This window comes from Pipistrellus hanaki, assembly GCF_964339955.1.
Source record: "Pipistrellus hanaki genome assembly, chromosome: 12".
Lineage (NCBI taxonomy): Eukaryota > Metazoa > Chordata > Mammalia > Chiroptera > Vespertilionidae > Pipistrellus > Pipistrellus hanaki.
In genome coordinates this window covers 53,600,289-53,620,440 of record NC_140514.1, presented here as the reverse complement: position 1 = coordinate 53,620,440, position 20,152 = coordinate 53,600,289, and the positions used below count along the sequence as shown (strand labels likewise).

General features: G+C 42.7%; 2 protein-coding genes across 3 annotated transcripts in view; both read right to left on the bottom strand.

Annotated features, from left to right (window-relative positions):
* LOC311630856 (testis-specific gene 10 protein-like) overlaps positions 1–20,152 on the bottom strand; it is a 220,543-nt gene that overhangs the window by 123,388 nt on the left and 77,003 nt on the right. The gene's annotated exons all lie outside the window — the stretch shown is intronic.
* LOC311630858 (testis-specific gene 10 protein) overlaps positions 11,324–20,152 on the bottom strand; it is an 86,055-nt gene continuing 77,226 nt past the window's right edge. For both annotated transcript variants that reach the window (XM_084900349.1, XM_084900348.1), the window contains 3 exons: positions 19,147–19,251; positions 18,818–18,967; positions 11,324–12,030 (listed from right to left, as the gene is read on the bottom strand). In XM_084900349.1, the coding sequence (XP_084756475.1) occupies positions 12,006–12,030; positions 18,818–18,967; positions 19,147–19,251 (280 nt within the window). In that variant the 3' untranslated portion in view covers positions 11,324–12,005. The remainder of the gene's footprint in view (positions 12,031–18,817; positions 18,968–19,146; positions 19,252–20,152) is intronic.

The following is a 20,152-nucleotide window of genomic DNA, read 5'->3' as shown; positions in this document are numbered from 1 at the left end:
ATAGCAACATTATTTGCAACAAGTGCCCACCCATAGATGAGTGGATAAAAAAGCTGTAGTACATTTACACCATGGGATATTACACAGCTGTAAAAATGAAGGAACTCTTACCTTTGCAACAGCATGGATGGACCTGGAGATAATTATGCTAAGCAAACTAAGCCAGTCAGAGAGTCAAGTAACACATGATATGGTATTAATATGTGGAATTTAGTGACCAAAATATATTGGTGCACAAAATAGAACCAGAGGCACTGATACATGAACAGACTGACAAATGTCGGAGGGATGGGGGTAGAGGGACTGGAAAAAAAAAGGTGAAGAGTTTAGCCAAAGAACATATATGCATAGCCCATGGACACAGACAAGTCAAAGCATGTACACAAAAAGGTGTAAGACCAGGGCAGGGAGTGGGGGGTGGTAGTGGCTGGGTGGAAATGGGAAATGGGGGGCGGGGGAGGGAAGAATGGGGACATCTCTAATAGTGCCAACAATAAAAAGAAAACAAGTGTTGTTGAGGATGTGGAGAAATTGGAATCCTCATATGTTGCTGATGTAAAATAGTGCAGATACTTGGAAAACTGAAGGTTCCTAAAAATAATACTGCATAACCCAGGAAGTTCACTCCTAGGTACATAACCATGAGGATAGAAAACATGTCATACAAAGACTTGTCCATGAACACTCAGCACATTATCCATAATAACCAAAAAGTAGAAACAAACCAAATGCTTGTCAACTCGTGAATAGGTAAACAAGACACATCATGTCCACACAATAGCATTTAGTTTGGCAACAAAATGAAGTACCAATATCTGCTATAGCATGGAAAACCCTCAAAACATTATGTACATGACAAAAGCCAGTCACAAAAGACCACATATTGTACAGTTGCTTTTATGTGAAATTTCCAGAGTAGGCAAATCATAGAGACAGAGAGTTGGTTAGTAGTTGCCAAGGCATGTGGAGGAGAATGGGAGTGAATAATTGCTAATGTGCGTGCTGTTTCTCTTTGGGTGACAAAATGTTCTAAAATTAGATTGTTGTGGTGATGGTTGCACAACTGTGAGTATAATAAAATCCATTGAATTATACTCTTTACATTGGTGAATTATAAGGTATGTGAATTATATCTTTAAAAAGCCATTGAAAGGAAAGGAGGGAGAGAAGTAGGAACTAGAGTTTTCACTCAAAGTAAATGATTTGAGGGACAGGAACAAAGTGCGTGTATTCTAAGTAACAGAGAATAGCCCCTGATGTGTACAAATAAGACCTGATGTGTACAAATAAGAGAAAAAACATTTATTAAATAAATGAGAGTAACTAAATAGAGTGTAGTAAAGGTATAAAAGTGTAAATGTGTTCCATTTTACACTAGAACACTGTAGGTTGCTTTGGAAAACTAGTTTGGTCTACTGATGAATCTGGTTATCTTGTTCAAAGTTGAGAGATCTGATATTGTACTTCTGAATCAACTTAGCATTTACTAAGCACCTACTTACATCTTCAGCATTGTAATGAAGGAAAAACATAAAAACTGGGTCTCTGTATTATGTTTGATTAAAAAAAAAAAGCAAAAATACATGAAGTGGGACCTAGCTACATACTGTCACCCATGCCACATGTACAAAGCACTGTTTTCAGTAGAAGGCTGGAAATAAACATAAAAATGGGTAAAACTTCATATTACTTCATTTCAAAACATTCCAATTCTATTAGAAAATGAAAGCACGTACACAAATAGATGTTACAAGGAATTGTGTGATAAATGCCTAAAAAGGAAAACATTTTAATGGAAAGTCAGAGAAGCATAAAATAATCTGGCATTGATGAGATTAGAGAAAACACAAAAACTTTCTAGCTACTGACCTGACTTTCACATTCTCTCTTAAAACAAAAACTTAATATTTATGCATTGAACTTTATCAAAAGTAAAAAAATTCAAATAAATTCTACAAGGTTATCAAAACAATATTTTTGAGCCAGCCTCATTCCCAAAGATGCATTTTCCTCTCCCAGAGACAACTAGTTTTATGTGATTGTTTTATTATCCGTTTCTCCAAGTAAGATACTTATATCACTATGCTTTGCTTTTTCAATTCTAGGCATTATCAATTAACTCCCCACTATGAAAGAAAAGAATTTACCTTTATTTCCTTCCCAGGCCTTTATGACATATTGCTTCTTTCCCTTTCCTTCATCCTCTCCTTAATTAATTTTGTAATTTTGCTTAGATGTATATACAGTGCTCATATTATTAAGACTCTGAAGCACTATTCATAATTGAGCCATCTGGTAAATCTTGATATCTTTTCCTCCATGAACTGGTTTTTGTTTTCCCTATCTTGTTTTTCATTTGTTTGATCTCTAACCCAGTGGGCAGCAAACTGGCTTGTGAGCTACATGTGGCTCTTTGGCTTCTTGAGTGTGGCTCTTCCACAAAATACCATGTGTGGGCATGCATGTACAGTGCGATTGATACTTTGTGGTCCATGCGCAGAAGTCGGTTTTCAGCCTGGGCGAGTCTATTTTGAATAAGTGGTGTTAGAACACTCAAAGGGTCAAAGAGCCCCGGGTGGCCCGGGAGCCACGGTTTGCTGACCACTGTCCTCGCCCATACCTGCTGAGGACTACCAAAACTCTTCTCCAGCCAAGTTTTCTCTCTTGAGTCTCAAACCTATAGGTTTCTGTATTAGTTTCAGAAATAATAAAAATATCTACTGACTATCTACTCTATACCTGACACTGTACAGAGACTAAGTATTATAGGTATATTATCTCGATTAATCCACATACTATTTTAAGTTGGATATATATATATATATATATATATATATATATATATATATATATATATATATATACCTTTAACAGATGAGGAAAATAATGTAGAGAAAGCTTAAGTGCTAACTTAATCAAGTACACGGTTAGGAAGTATAAAGACATGATGTAAAGTCAAGCAATGGGTGTCTAGAGCCTATGGTCTTAACCACCTATACTGTATACCTGTTCAGTGAATATATATGAACTGGAAGCCATCATGAGTCTGGTATGGTCTGTACCATTAAAAATAAGCAATCTTTCATGGAGTTCATTGCCTAACAGGTATGACTCACAAACAAGACCATACAATAAGAATGAAATGAAGCACACAGGATATGTTATAAGAAATAGAAGAATATATAGAAATTAGACAAGAAATAAAAAGACTTTAATTTTTTAAAAAATACAAAAATTTATTAAGCACATACCATGTGACAGGCACTGTGCTAGGTGCTGATGATGCAATGTTTAGCCAAACAAGACTTTTCCAGGCTTGAAGGGAGACTGGGAGAGAGAAAAATGAGTGATCCAGGCAGAGGAAAGAGCATATGTAAAGGTCAAGAGATGCAAGAAAATAAACTATTCCAGGTATCAAATGCAATTCAGAATAAATATAATATATATTTGTAAAGTGGGTAGGGAGCAGGATGAGGCTGAAAAGATTAAAAAATAAAGAACCAAATCAGAGAGATGAAGGCAATCCTATATAATAAAACCCTAATATATAAATTGACTGAATGTCACAATGACCGGTTGCCGTGATGTGCACTGACCACCAGGGGGCAGACACTCAATGCAGGAGTTGCCCCCGGTGGTCAGTGTGCTTCCATAGGAGGAGCACCACTCAGCCAGAAGCTGGGCTCATGGGTGAGCGCAGCGGCCAAGGGCCGTGGTGGGAGCCTCTCCCGCCTCCGCTGCAGGTGGGTGGTAAGGAGCGAGGGGTACTGAACTGCGAGAGCCCGGGATTGTGAGAGGGATGTCTGCCTGCTGGCTTAGGCCCATTCCCGGGGGGGGGGGGGGGGGGGGCAAAGCGGACCTAAGCTGGCAGGCAGACATCCCCCAAGGGGTCCCGGACTGCAAGAGGGTGGAGGCAGGGCTGAGGGACCCCCCCCCCACACACACACACACACGCACACACACACACACACCACCACCAAAGCACCATTTTCGTGCACCAGGCCTAAATAAAGAGTTTGGACTTTAGTCTAATGTAAATTTCATACTCACAGGGTACATGTGTAGAGAGAGATGTGATTGTGTTAGTGTTTAAAACTACTTCTTTGATTACAGTGTGGAGAATGAATTAGACCGAGAGAGCGAATAGGAGACTGTCACATCATTTTAGATTAAGATGTTACTATGGTCTGGATTAAAGTGAGAATAGAGGAAAGTAGATTATTTCAGAGATATTTAGGAGATACTATAATAGTTAAGAATTGGGGGAAATTTGTTCCTTCATTTCAGGGTTGGAAACATCTACAAGGCCCAAGAAATAATTTGGTCAGGAAAGACCTCCCAAGGCCTTAGGGGTGAGTTAATTAAACGTTTCACCAAATACAGCAGGCTAATTTTTAAGTTGATAATTTTGTATGGCCCATGAGTGATGTTATAAATACCTAAATGTCCCTTGGCAGAACAAAGGCTGCTCACCCCCGCTTTACTTGTTCCATAGTATATACAGAACGCCTAGTATGTACCAAGCATGTGCTACACCCTAGGAGATACAATGAAGACAGATATGATCCCTTACCCTGATGGATTTTATAGTAAAGAAGGAGACAGATATTAGATAAATAATTACACAAATAATCAATTACAACTCTGGTAAGTCCTTCAAAGGAGAAATACTAGATACTTTTTGCAGGAGAACCTGACCCAGTCAGACCAATGCTAGGAGTCAGAGAAATTTTGAGAAAATGACTTTTTCATAAATTGTGGTAAAATAACAAAATTTAACATTTTATTAACTATTTGAAATTGTACAGCTCCGTAGCACAATGCAGCACAACTATTCCCACTATACAGTTCCAGGACTTACTCATCACCCAAATAGAAACCCTGTGCCCACTAAGCAGCCCCCCCCCCTCGCCCCCATTGCCCCTGGCAACCACTAATCTGCATTGACTCTATGGATTTGACTATTTGCATATTTCAAATGAATGGAATCACAAACTGTGGGTTTTGTGTCTGGATACTTTCACTTAGCACAATGTTTCAAGGGCTATCCATACTGTACTTCATTCACAGTTATGAATGAATAATATTTCATCATAGGGATGTAACATCAATTGTTGGACATTTGGGTGGGTGGTTTCAAATTAGAGCTAATATGGACATTCGTGTACAGTGTTGTTTGGGCACATTTTCAGTTCTTTTGGGTATATACCTCGGAGTTGAATTGCTGGGTCATATGTTAACTCTGTTTAATTTACTGAGGAACTGCCCAACTCTTCCACAGTGGCCGAATCATTTCATATTTCCACCAGCAATGTATGAATTTCTCCACATCCTCATTGATACTTGTTATTGTCATATTTTCCATTCTAGCCATCTTACTATGTGAGAGGTTAAAACTTTTATCTCAATTGTCACAATGACTAATGACACTGGGTATCTTTTCATGTACTTATTGACCATTAGTATATCCTCTTTGGAGAATGTCTACCCAAGTCCTTTGCTCATTTTTAAATGAATCATTTTTAATGTTGGGTTATAAAAATTATATATTCTAGATACTACACCATTACCAGATATATGATTTGCAAATATTTTCTTCCATTATTTGGTTGTCCTTCATTCACTCTCTTTGTAGTGCCTTTTGATGCACAGGTTTTTAATTCTGATGAAGGCTAATTTATCTATCTTGGAAGTTGTCATATTTAAGAAACAATTATGAAATCCAAGGTCATGAAGATTTGCCTGTATGTTTTCTTTGAATATTTCAATAGTTTTAGCACTTAAATGTAGGTATATATATATTTCATTTTGAGTTGATTTTTGTAGTAAGTGGTGTGTGGTAAGGGTCCAGCTTCATTCTTTAGCATGTGGTTTTCCAATTGGCCCAGCACTCCCAGTGAATGAATGGTCTAGGCACCCTTCTTGAAATCAACTGACCATAGAAGTAGGTTTATTTCAGGACTCTCAATCTATCCCATTGATCCTTGTTTATCCTTGCATTAGTACTACACTATTTCAGTAACTGTAGCTTAGTAGTAAGTTTTTGAAATTGGGAAATGTGGGTCAGCCAACTTTAGTCTCATGATTGAGCTATTCTGGATCTCTTAAAATTCCGTATGAATATTAGGACTGGGTTTTCCATTTCTGTGGGGGGGAAAAAAGATAGATTCCATTGGAATTTCAAAAAGAACTATTTAATCTGAAGATGGCTTGGGGGAATATTGCCATCTTAACAATATTTGGCTCCCAGTCCATGAACACAGGATATCTTTCCACTATTTAGGTCTTCTTTAATTTCTTCAATATGTAGGAGGAAGTTACATTTAGGTTAACTAAATTGTTCAGTGAGAAGGGAAGGGAGTGACTTCTAATGGCATCTGGGCTAAGGATTCAGGCATCTGACATAGTGTCTATGTGGGAAACAAGGGTGGAGACTGCAAGAGGACACATCGTTGAATATAGTTTAGATGTATTGAGACTTAGTGCCTGTGAGATATTTAACTCAGAGGGTTAACAATTCTCTTTCAAAACACCCTTTCTTCAGTAAGAATGGATGTTTTGGATTAAACATGGCATTTCAACGTTGAGAGCTTTTTCAGATTTCTTTGTTATCACAGAAATAATGTTTGGTATAGTTTTTTTATTGTGCATTTTATTGCATCAGGTGACCTCAACCTTATCAATAGGCTAATATATATTTATATCATGTGACATGCATCTGATTTAAAATAATGAATATCCTTAAATATAACTATAAGAAAAAATATTTTCTTTGAGTTTTAACATAGAATAAAGTTGAGGTTTCCCTACCTTTGGATAATATTGGCCCCTTTATATTTACCAAATAATTTTCCTTTTAAATATTCTGTAATTAATGGCACAAGTATAGTATACTTTTATTCAAGTATGGAAATATTTGCTTACATACTTCATTCTTATTTATCTCATGCCCTTTTCCTGACATACTGCCCTCCACATACAATATGTAAAGTACATGTGACAGGTGACACTCAGCTCCTTATCAGGTAATCTAGGAGGTGGACAGATTAAAATTAATGTTGTAATGACATAGTGCTTAGGTCATTGCATCACCTAGAAAAGTTAATTTTGCATATTTATTAATACATTATTTAATATTAGCACCAACAACTTCTTTTACCAATAACTCTTTGTGTATTATCTAAAATGTTTATACTAGGACATATTTTAAATTATTCAATTTTTTTTAAATCAATCTTTATTGTTCATATTATTACAAAGGTTCCTCATTTCTTCCCCCCTCCACCAGGTTCCCACCCCACGCTCTGCCCCCTTCCCATCCCCCCCCCATTGTCCTCATCCATAGGTGCACAGTTTATGTTCAGTCTCTTCCTCCCTCCCTTTCCCCGATAGTAAATCTCTTTTCAGATAGTAAATCTGTTACTTAGCATTTTCTCATATCAATAATACCTCCACATGCCCAATGATATACTTCACACAAAAGACATTTCCAAATAGGTCAACCAGCCTCATCCAGGCCCCACCCAAGGCACTCACAGATCAACACCCCAGCGCTATACTAACTCAACACATCCAGATCTAAGCCTTCATCACTTGATTCAGCAGACCCTCAAGTTCCCGCAAAAGTTTCCAGCCATGTCTGAGAGGCAGCCGTGGGCAGGGACAGGCGAGGAGCGAGCTGTTTCGGGCCTGGCTGCTCCGGGCCTGGCCTCTGTTGCTCTGGTTCGTTCCACAACCAGCTGCTCCGGGTCTGGTCACTGCCGCTCCCGACCTAGTTGCTCTGGACTTGGCTGTTGCTGCTACAGGCCTGGCCGCACCCGACCTGGCTGTTCTGGGCCCGGTTGCTCTGGTCCCGGCCGCTCCAGGCCTGGCCGCTCCGGGCCTGGCCGCTCCCAGCCTGTCAGCCGCTGCTCCAGGCCTGGCCGCACCAGACCCGGCTGTTCCGGGCCTGGCCGCTCCCAGCCCGGCAGCTGCTGCTCCGGGCCTGGCCGCTCCCAGCCTGGCAGCCGCTTCTCCAGGCCTGGCCGCTCCCAGCCTGGCAGCCACTGCTCCGGGCCTGGCTGCACCAGACCCGGATGCTCCGGGCCTGGCCGCTCCCAGCCTGGCAGCTGCTGCTCCGGGCCTGGCCACTCCCAGCCTAGCAGCCGCTTCTCCAGGCCTGGCCACTCCCAGCCTGGCAGCCGCTGCTCCGAGCCTGGCCGCTCCCAGCCTGGCAGCCACTGCTCCGGGCCTGGCCGCACCAGACCCGGCTGCTCCGGGCCTGGCTGCTCCCAGCCTGGCAGCTACTGCTCCTGGCCTGGCCACTCCCAGCCTGGCAGCCGCTGCTCCTGGCCTGGCCACACCAGACCCGGCTGCTCTGGGCCTGGCAGCTCCCAGCCTGCCAGCTGCTGCTCCAGGCCTGGCCGCTCCCAGCCTGGCAGCCACTGCTCTGGACCTGGCCGCACCAGACCCGGCTGCTCCGGGCCTGGCCGCTCCCAGCCTGGCAGCTGTTGCTCTGGGCCTGGCCGCTCCCAGCCTGTCAGCCGCTGCTCCAGGCCTGGCCGCACCAGACCCGGCTGTTCCGGGCCTGGCCGCTCCCAGCCCGGCAGCTGCTGCTCCGGGCCTGGCCGCTCCCAGCCTGGCAGCCGCTTCTCCAGGCCTGGCCGCTCCCAGCCTGGCAGCCACTGCTCCGGGCCTGGCTGCACCAGACCCGGATGCTCCGGGCCTGGCCGCTCCCAGCCTGGCAGCTGCTGCTCCGGGCCTGGCCACTCCCAGCCTAGCAGCCGCTTCTCCAGGCCTGGCCACTCCCAGCCTGGCAGCCGCTGCTCCGAGCCTGGCCACTCCCAGCCTGGCAGCCACTGCTCCGGGCCTGGCCGCACCAGACCCGGCTGCTCCGGGCCTGGCTGCTCCCAGCCTGGCAGCTACTGCTCCTGGCCTGGCCACTCCCAGCCTGGCAGCCGCTGCTCCTGGCCTGGCCACACCAGACCCGGCTGCTCTGGGCCTGGCAGCTCCCAGCCTGCCAGCTGCTGCTCCAGGCCTGGCCGCTCCCAGCCTGGCAGCCACTGCTCTGGACCTGGCCGCACCAGACCCGGCTGCTCCGGGCCTGGCCGCTCCCAGCCTGGCAGCTGTTGCTCTGGGCCTGGCCGCTCCCAGCCTGGCAGCCACTGCTCTGGGCCTGGCCGCACCAGACAGACCCGGCTGCTCCGGGCCTGGCCGCTCCCAGCCTGGCAGCTGTTGCTCTGGGCCTGGCTGCTCCCAGCCTGGCAGCTGCTGCTCCGGGCCTGGCTGCTCCCAGCCTGGCAGCCGCTGCTTCGGGCCTGGCCGCACCCGACCCGGCTGCTCCGAGCCTGGCCGCTCCCAGCCTGGATGCTCCGTGCTTGGCTACTGCTGTTCTGGGCCTGGCTGCTCCAAACCCGGCTGCTCTGGGCCCGGCTTCTCCGGGCCCGGCCACTCCGTGTCTGGGTGTTCCTGGACTGGCCACCCTGGGCTTGGCCGCCTCTGCCTCAGGCCTGGCTGCCACTGCCCCAGGTCTGGTTGCTCCAGTGCTGGCCGTTGATGCTCTTGTTCTGGCTTCTGCTGCTCTGGGGCCTGGCCACTGCTGCTCCGGGCCCAGCTGCCACTGCCTTGTGCCTGGCCACTCTAGGCCTGGTCGCCGCTGTTCCAACATTCTGTCCCTTTTTTCTTTTTTTTTTTCTTTTTAAAAAAAAAAACAAAACGCATTTTATGTTGCAATGTTGGCTGGTGAGTTGAGTTCTGACTTAGTCTTTAATTTTTCAAGATCTTCTTTGTATTCTTTCTTAAGTAATTTTACTATCATTTGCTCTCACTTGATTTCTTCACATTGAGAACTTCTTTGGTTTCTTCCTCCTTGTCCTGGGAGCTCAGCAGGTTGGCCTGTGGCACCCCTTTGTTCTCCGCAGGCTCCTGCGCTGCTTCAGCCTGTTACCGGGGTCGGCGCCACCCAGGAAGCAGCCCCCGTCCTTGGCTCCGTTGCCCGCGCTCAGCAGTCGAAGGCTCAGGGGCACCCCCCCCCCCCCGGGGGCCCCGTCGCCCGGCTCCTTGCTGGCGCCCGGCTGGCCGGTGTCCGGCAGGGGCTCCTGCTCCTCGTCGCATTCCTCCAGTCTGGAGCTTTCTTTCTCCCTCCCACTAGGGGAGTCCAGGATCAGAGTCAACAGACTGTCCTCTGCGCGCAGTGTGCGCGACTCCGGGGGCTCGGCCTTTCGCCGCGCTCCCAGGACTCCACCTCACAGCCCCGTCTCCCCCTACCCGAGCCTGGGTCCCCAGGGACTGGCCCAGACCTGGAGTTCGGGGCGGTCCGGACTGAGGCTTAGTGCCACTGGAGGCTTTGTTTCTTCCGGCTAGGGTAATCCAGCATCAGAGTCAACATTCAGTCCTCTGCGCGCCATGTGCGCTCGACTCCGGGGGCCCCGCCTTTCGCCATCCCCGCCATTCCGCCTCACAGCCCCGTCTCCCCCTGCCGGAGCCTGGGTCCCCAGGGTCTGGCCCATAACTGGGGCTCAGCGCTGCCGGTTCGGGGGTTCAGCCCAGGCTGGGGGTTCTATTTCCTTCCTGCTAGGGAACGCCAGGCAGCACCCAGCCCTCTCCTCCTCTCCGGCTGCGACCTCTCTGCACGCTTGTGCGTGCGAGTGCGCAGCATGTCTCCGTACCTTAGGCTTTTTTTCAGCTCCTCTGATTTTCCTTCTGGTTTTCTCCCTCCTTCCTATTGTAGAGTTTTCAGTCAGTCGACTACCTGTAGCTCTGGGCAATGTCCACTCTACATTTTAGTTGTATTCCATTGAAATTGTTGTGAGCTGCTGCGGCTAGGTGTCTACCCGAGCAGCCATCTTGGATCCTCTCCTTAAATTATTCAATTTTTAAACCAATCTGTAATGAGAGACTTGAACTAGATGAATAAACCTCAAGGTTTTTAAAAATCAAGCTAAAGTAAATATGTAGCATGGACTTATGGTAAAATACCACAGTGTTAATGATTAAACAAGATAAAAATCAAGGCCCTATCCTACTGTATTACTGAACAGTATTGCTGTACAGTATTACTGTAGTCATACTGAATAGTGACTGTATACAGTGAGAAACTATCTATATTCTATAAATACTATTAATGATATAATTGTTTCAATAAATGGCAAGAATACAAATAGCTAATATCAGTAAAATGCAGTAGTATTCAGGCTCTTAATTCAAAATAATGGACAGAAAAGGTAAGAGATTTAGGCAATTTTAGTGGAAATAAATAAGGAAAGGTCACTGGATTTATTACTATATATAATAAACACCTGCCACAGGCAAAAAATAAGAAAATAAATAAAAGTGGCCATTAAGTTGATTGCAGTACTTTAATGTTTTAAAGAAAACTTATTAAAAATACAGATTTAAAAAAATCTTACATTCTTGACAGATATAGCATCACCTGCCTTTCTAAAAATAGTATGGGTAAACACAATTGCAGAAATGTATGTTAATCAGTGGTACAATATTATAGATTTAAGATCCTGACACACTCCCACTATCTGCTGATTATGGCCTGGAATTTGAGTCGGGCTGGGTCCAAAGTGGCATTTTGGGACCCAGGCCAGTATGAGCAAAATGTACCTATTTTGGGAGAACTTCTCCAGCCAAGAAAGGATAAATAACTAAGAAAAATAACCATCCAATTATATGAGGTACCAAGAAAGGAAAGGAAATCAGTTTTGTAAAAAACACTTTTCCTTCTTTTTATAAGCTTTATTTACACCAGAGAGTTAACAGGACAGTGTTCAATAGTGAAGTAAGTGGGTTTTACACTCACTATCACTGTATGGGTAGAAAGAGCCACATGCATTTTTGTTTTTGTAAGTCATCTCTGATCACTGCAATATGGCACATGAGAACAGAGATTCAGAGGCACAAAGTTAATATATACATTTAAGATTGTCAAGGATTCAAAAGATAAATGCAATCATATAGCAAAAAAATCAGATTGACACTTTGACCTTTCCCAAGGATGTGAAGAATCTTTTCGCATGTCAGAAATCTCTATAGCAAAGATTCCTATGAGAGAGAGAAAAAATTTGTGCAGGTTAACATTTTTAATTCCACAATTTCACCATGTAATATTAGGATTAAAATATTAAATCCTAATATTACTTTGGCAATACATACTATTTCCCCCCCAGCTTCTGTGAGGAAAAACAAATATATTTTTTTGCTCAATGTTTACTAACTGTGATACATCCTTATCTTGGAATCATATTCAATATTAAAAAGGAATAAACTATTATTAGATACAACTTGAATGGATCTCATGGACATGTCTTAAATAAAAAAAGTCAATTTCAAAAAGTCACATAGTGTTTGTGATTCTATTTATATAACATTCTCAAAATGACAGAATTATAGAGCTAGAGCAGAAATTAACATTTACTTGGGGGAAAGTATGTGTGTGCTTTGACTAACTATAAAGTGGTATCATGAGAAAGTGAGTTCCTTGGTGCTGATGGAGCAAGTAGGTGTCTTGATTGTGGTGGTGAAATATGGGTGGTGTGTAAAACAACTATAAATACACATAAATAAAAACATGGAAAAACAAGTGAAAACTGAATGTGAGTTAAAATTAACTATATTTTGCCGAAACCGGTTTGGCTCAATGGATAGAGCATTGGCTTGGGGACTAAAAGGTTCCAGGTTCGACTCCGGTCAAGGGCATGTACCTTGGTTGCGGGCATGTTCCCAGTAGGGGGTGTGCAAGAGGCAGCTGATCGATGACTCTCTCCCATCAATGTTTCTAACTCTCTATCTCTCTCCCTTCCTCTCTATACAAAATCAAAATATATTTAAATAAATAAATAAAATTAACTATATTTTACCAATGTTAAATTCCTGGTTTGTAAGATATTACTTTGTAAGCTAAGGAAAGGATATGGGGAACTCCCTTTTTAACTATATATTTTTTATATATTTTATTGATTTTTTACAGAGAGGAAGGGAGAGGGATAGAGAGTTAGAAACATCGATGAGAGAGAGTCATCGATCAGCTGCCTCTTGCATGCCCCCCACCGGGGACGTGCCCACAACCCAGGTATGTGCCCTTGACCGGAATCGAACCCGGGACCCTTCAGTCCACAGGCCGACACTCTATCCACTGAGCCAAACCGGTTTCAGCCCTTTTTAACTATTTTTATAATTCCAGGTAAATCTATAATTCTTTCTAAGTAAAAAGGAAAATAAAACTTGTAGATCCATACAGTGGAATACTTTTCGGTGGGTAAAAGGAATATTCAAAAAGATCTGATACATATAACAACCTAAAAAAATCTGAAATATATTATGTTGAGTGAAATTTAGCTACTAGAGGCTACATATGATATGATTCCGTTTCTATGACATCCTGGAAAAGGCAAAACTATAGGGACAAGAAACAGACCAGGTACACTCTTAAAGGGCCAACACATAAAACCTTGTTCACAGATACTCACCCTGAGTACTGATAGAGGGAGGGCAAAGCAGACTAGAGTCCCATGAGGACAGAACGGGGTTTATGGCTCTGGGAAGAGAGCTGACGGGACAGCCGCCAGGATCTCTGTGCTGAATCCCTCTTCCACATTGCAGACACCATCTTTCCTCAGAGGAGGATTCCTCTCTATGGCATCAGTCTGGGGGGATACAATAGCCCCATCCTCTGGATTCCCTGCTGAGAAGTCATCTTTCTGGGCCAGGGTGCAGATGTAGGAGCTGACTCAGGGACTGAGTTGTGTGGCTTTGTGGCAGGTCCATTCCCCCCACTTTCCCATGAAATTGACCAGTGCCTCCTCTAACAACATATACATTAGCCCCACCCTCTAGGCTCCAGGTGATCCCACTCCCATGATGCCAGGCAGCTCCACCTTGCTGAGAAGGTCTGGGCAGGATCTAGGACAGACAGTGTTGTGTTGCTCTAGGACACGGTCATTTCCGCCCCCCTTGCATTCCAAACTGGTGCAGAATCGTTCCTTTAATGACCAAATCTTGGTCTGTTTGGGCCTGGATAAAATCTGCTATCCTCATGCTGATGACTCCCTGAGACACCACCCCACCTACTACAAAGGTCTATTGGTATCTGGCAGGGAGTAGCTAGGTTTGGTATAACCTGGGACATTTGCTGAGCGGCCTCAGACCCAGCATTGGCATGAGTTTCAACCTATATAAATATGGTGAACACCACTCACCCCTACCTAGAGGCTCTTTAAATGATTGAACCTAATAAGCAGCTGGCAGGTGAAGGCTGGCAGAGATGGATCTCTGGGCCCTTATGCCATTTGCTGACCTGCCCTTGGGCTCAGTATTGGAGGAAGCCAGACTTGGTGCACGTATGGATCCATCACACACAACAAGGCCCAGCAGAGTTAGTCACAAACTGTGGATTGCTTTGTAGCTCTAGAAAGATTGCCCAGGGCAGGTCACAAGCAGTGTCTGATATTGACCAGTGTACCTCCCAAAAGGCACCAGAACAGACACACTCAGTGGCCAAATTCAGACAAGATCATAGCAGGATCCAATTAGCAAGTGTCATAACCAAAGGCCGATCTCAGTAGGCATCATATCTTGCTGAGGCAAATTCTGGTTCACGAGGTCAGCACCTGCACAGCAGCTTGTACACGGTGGTCAAGATCAATACTCATAATCAGCAAGCTTAAGGATCAAACACATACACACAAACAGGCCCATAGCAAACTCAACACTCAATTATGACAAAAGAGCTCACATAACATACACAAGAGATATTAGTGGAGTACCCAGCTCAGGTGATCAAGGAGACTGTGCCACTAAGTTCCACAGGACACTATCCTACCAAGATTGGGAGACATAGCAGATCTACCTAATACACAGAAACAAATACAAAGAGACAGACAAAATGGGGAGATAAAAAGACAAACCTAAATGAAAGAACAAGAGAAATGTCCAGAAAAAGAGCTAAATGAAATGGAAACAAGCATTGTACTATTTAGATGAAGAGTACAAAAAAATTGTTATAAGGATGTTCATGGAACTTAGTGATAACTTAACAAAGAAATAGCAAGCATTGAAACAACAACAACAAAATGTAGAAACCATAAAAAATAACCAGTTGCAAATGAACAATTTGATATCTGAAATGAAAAATACACTGGAAAGAATATACAATAGATTGGATAAAGCTGAAAATCAAATTAGCAATTTAGAAGACAAGGTAGCAGAACATATCCAATTTAAAGAGCAAAATCATTTTTTTATATAAGGACAGTTTAAGAAATCTTTCAACATTGTACTGGAAGTCCTAGAAACATCAATCAAACAAGAAAAAAAAGGTATTCAAATTGGAAATTAAAATGACCACTCTTTACTGGTGATGTAATACAGTACATAGAGAACCCTTAAGATTCCACCAAAACACTACTAGAACTGATAAACGAATTCAGTAAAATAGCAGGCTACAAAATAAATATCCAAAAATTAATTGCATTTCATACACCAATAATGAACTACCAGAAAGAGAAACTAAAAAAAAAAAATTATTTACTATTTCATCAAAAAATATGTATGTACTAGTAAATTTAACAAAACATCTAAAAGACATGATAATGGAAAATTAAAAGCAATTGAAGAAAGAAACTGAAGAAAATACAAATAAGTAGAAGCATATACCATGTTCATAGATAATAAAAATTAATGTCATTAAACTGTCTATACTACCCAAAGCAAACTATGGCAATTCCTACCAAGATGCCAATGGCATATTTCACAAATCTAGAACAAATATTCCAAAAATAAACATGAAACTGCAAAAAAAAAAAAATAAAAATAAAAATCCCAAATAGCATCATAAATTTTGAGAAAGAGAATAAAGTTGGAGGAATAATGCTACCCAATATTTAACTATACTACAAGGCCATAGTACTAGAAACAGCATGGTCCTGGCATAAAAGCAGAATAGAGAACCTAAAGTAAAGCCATGCCTTTATAGTCAATTAATATTTGACAAAAGAGGCAAGAACATAGAATGGAATAGAGACAATCTATTCAATAGTGTTCAAAAATTAAAGATACATGAAATAAAAATGAAACTACACCACCTTCTTACACCATGCACAAGAATAAACTCAAAATGGAATAAAGACTTAAGTGTAAGACTAAAATCCACAAAAATCCTAGATGAAAACATAGGCAGTAAAATCTGAAATATTTCTCATCGCAATGCTTTTTGTTTGTTTATTTTTTGACATATCTCCTTGGGTAAGGGAAATAAAAGAAAAAATAAACAAATGGGATTACATCAAACTAAAAAGCTTTTACACAGCAAAGGAAATAATCAACAAAGTGAAAAGCCAACCCACTGAATGAGAGAATATGTTCACCAATGATACTGCTGATAAGGGATTAATATCCAAAATTTATAAGGCACTCAGACAACCCATTAAAAAAATCCAATTAAAAAATGGACAAAACATCTCAATAGAAACTTCTTCAGAGGACATTCAGATGGCCGATAGACATAAAAAGATGCTCTATGTCACTAATCATCAGAGAAATGAAAATTAAGACCACAGTGAAATTTCACCTCACACCTTCATAATGGCTCTCATCAATCTATACTAATAAAAGGGTAATATGCTAATTAGACTGGATAGACCAGATGTCTTTTGGACATCCTTCCGGGCAAAGCCACAGTGGCTATGAGGGCCAAAGAGGGCCTGCAGCCACGGCAGCTGGCAGTGGCAGCAGCAGTGGGGTGATGGGGGCAGCGCCTTCCCCTGATTGGCCTGGTTGCCTCCTACAGAGGGAAGCCAGGAGCAGCAGGAGTGTCAGTGTGATAGGGGCAGCACCTTTCCCTGATCAGTAGTCGCCTCCTGCAGAAGGAGGCCTAAGGTGGGGAGTGGGCCTAAGATGTCAGTAGGACATCCCCTGAGGGCTCCTGGACTCTGAGATGGTGCAGCTGGCTGAGGAACCCCCAGTGCATAAATTTTCATGCACCAGGCCTCTAGTAAATCAATAAACAAATGGGATTGTATCAAATTAAAAAGTTTCTGCATAGCAAAGAAATCATCAACAAAATGAAAGGGAGCTCTCTGTATGGGAGAACATATCTATACTAATAAAAGGGTAATATGCTAATTATACAGGGAGAATGGACATCTTCCAGGCATCCCACTTCCTTCCAGACAAAGTCACGGTGGTGGGGGGCGAGGCAGAGGCTAGGGGCTATCAGGCCAGCAGAGGAGGGCAATTGGGGGCCATGAGGCCAGCTGGGGAGAGCAGTTGAGGGGCCATGAGGCCAGCCGGGGATGGTAGTTGGGGGCCATCAGGTACTGAGTTATATAAATTCTTTATACAATATTTTTGAAATTAAAGCCCTTATAAGATGTATTAGTGGCCCCAATGCAATAAAACTAGAAATTAAAAATGAAATGAAAACACAGAAAAAACCCTTCTCATTGGAAGGGCAGGATAGAAAGCACACAGGAGAGAGGGACACTTTGAGTTACTTTTGCAAAGTCTTGACTTTTGAAAGCATATCAACCTACAAACTCAAAAATTACATCAAATCAAGGAAAATATAAGAAGAAGAAAAATGAAAACAAACTGAAATAAATAAATCTAATGATATTTCAAACATATATACTAAACCACAGAGAAAGAAAAATAGTAATTTATTAAGACAATATTTAACTATATGCCTGGAAGAGTTGGGCCATAAGACATATGGGGATAGGAAGGAAGAGTTGCAAACAGATCTTGAACTTTTAAAATGCTCACCCCAGGATATTTTTTTCCATTATTTTTTTTTTTTTAAGAGAAAGTAGAGGAGAGGGAGAGGGAGAAAGAAAAGAGAAACATCAATATGAAAGAGACACATCTATTGGTTGCCTTTTGCATGTGGGGCGAGGGATCAAGCCTGCAACCAAGATACATGCACTTGAGTGGAAATTAAACCTGTGAGCCTTCTGTCTCTGTGCCAAAGCTCTAACCATTGGGTAACTAGTCAGGGCTAGATCTCAAACTTAAAAAATGTTGCTCTGGTTATTGTAATAACATAGGTGAGAAATTTTGAAACTTTTTTTTTATGCATTCTGGGATTAAACAAAGGAGTAACTATGCTTATATGGAGTAAATGTGTTGATGAGATAGAGTACCCACTGTAGAAAAATGGACTTACAAATACAGAATGGAAGAAGGCAAGGTGAGGATGGTTTGGAACTTAAATTATTGTTGTTTTTAAAAATGTGTGTATGTAGAGAGAGGGAGCATGTGCAAGAGAGTATGTGAGACAGCACATGCGTTGTCTCAAACACATAAAAAGCAAATTTGGTAAAATTTTAACAATAGAGATTATGGGTAAATGGTATACAGATGTCCTTTGTATTATTTTATTTTTATTATTGATTGTAAATTTCAAATTATTTCCAAATAAAAATGTTATTACAAATTTGTGACATATAGAAATGCATCTAAAATTCTGCCTCTAATATTAACTTTTTACTTTCATAGAGTATTCACATTTAGGGTGGTATAAAAATGAACCAATATTTTATTAATCAAAGTTAAATTCATTTAATTAATTTACCAATTAAAATTAATACAAATTAATGTAGAAATAAAAAATCAGATTTAAAATATATAATTATGTAATCAGATAAAATAGAGTTCACTTTAGAATATTTATATAAAACTAAGTAAAAAAACTTCATTTTTATGTGAACATAACTAATCCATGTTTCAATAGCACTATTCTTGACAGACTGTTACTGCGTTTCCTTACATCTTCAAACAGTCCCTGTATATACTGCTATATGGACCCCAGAGAATGGACCCTTAAGCCACTCACTCTTCTAGAGATCGATCCAGGCCTCGGTCAGGAGATCGGTGGAGAGCACGTTCCGGTGAATGACATTTAGCATTTGGCTTTAGTGTAGAACTCAAATGATAAACATTACTTGAGTAATTCTGGCGGCGAAGCTCTTGCACAGCCCTATCCCTAAAGCAAAATGTTTGAAATAGAACTTTTGAATTTTGTATTCAGTGGCATTATTAATCCAGTGGTGAAACTGAAGTTCAATTCACACTTTAAAACCTAGGCATCATGGAATAACCAGAATCTGTTGTTATCTGAGAAAGAATGCTCCCAGCCTAAATACTGCATAGAGACCAACTCACCTTTCAAAGCGCTCGGTCCCCAGCTGTCTTTTGGTAATGTCTAAGTCAGCTTCCAGTTGCGTGACGACATTCCTGAACTGAGCCACGTCTCTACTCTGGATGGCCCTGTGTGGCAGAATGTAAGAGAGAGAGTTGATTAGACTTTTTTAAAGCCTAGAACTTTCTGAACCATGCTGGTAATGTTTCCTTGCTGGATCCAAGCCAAATTGTGATCTTTATGGATTTACTAGAGGCCCAGTGCATGAAAATTCATGCACTGGAGTGGAGGTGGTGGTGGTGGGGGCTCAGCCTGGCCTGCTCCCTCTCTTAGTCTGTGAGCCCTCACAGGTAGGAGGCAACCCAACAATCAGGGGAAGGCAATGCCCCATCACACCTTTGATGCTGCCACTGCTGGCAGCACAAGCCTCAGCCGGTCCTGGTTACCTGAACCTCAGGCGGCCCCTGGGCGGCTGGGCAGCTGCCATCCGAGGCTTGTCTGCACCTTGGGCCGGCCCTGGGCGGCTGGTGGACTCAGGGGACTGGGGGACTCTGGAGGCAGTCGCACGGCAAGGCTGGGTCTGCTGGGCCCAGCCTTGCCACGTGCTTGCCACTGGGTGGGGCTGAGAGGACGAGGTGCTGACTTCTTGTGGCTGTGGGCATCACCATATTTGAGAGTGGGACAGTCAATTAGCATATTCCCTCCTTATTGGCTGTGGGCACTGCCATCTTTAAGGGTGGGACAGCCAATTAGCATATTCTCTCCTTACTGGGTGTGGATGCCACCTTTGTGACTGTGTGAGGGTCAAGTAGCAAATTCCCTCTTTCTTAGATAGGATATGCCAAATTTAGGTGTAGTAAATGAACAAGGTAGCCTATTTGAAAAGCTTAAGGTATGCCAATTACATTCAATTAGTTAAACTTTCTCTGTGTCAATTTCCTTGTGTTTATATGGAGTAATATTATCTAGTAGGAGCCAGGAGCACAAAATTCATGCATGGGACAAGGGGTCTCTCAGCCCGGCCTTCAC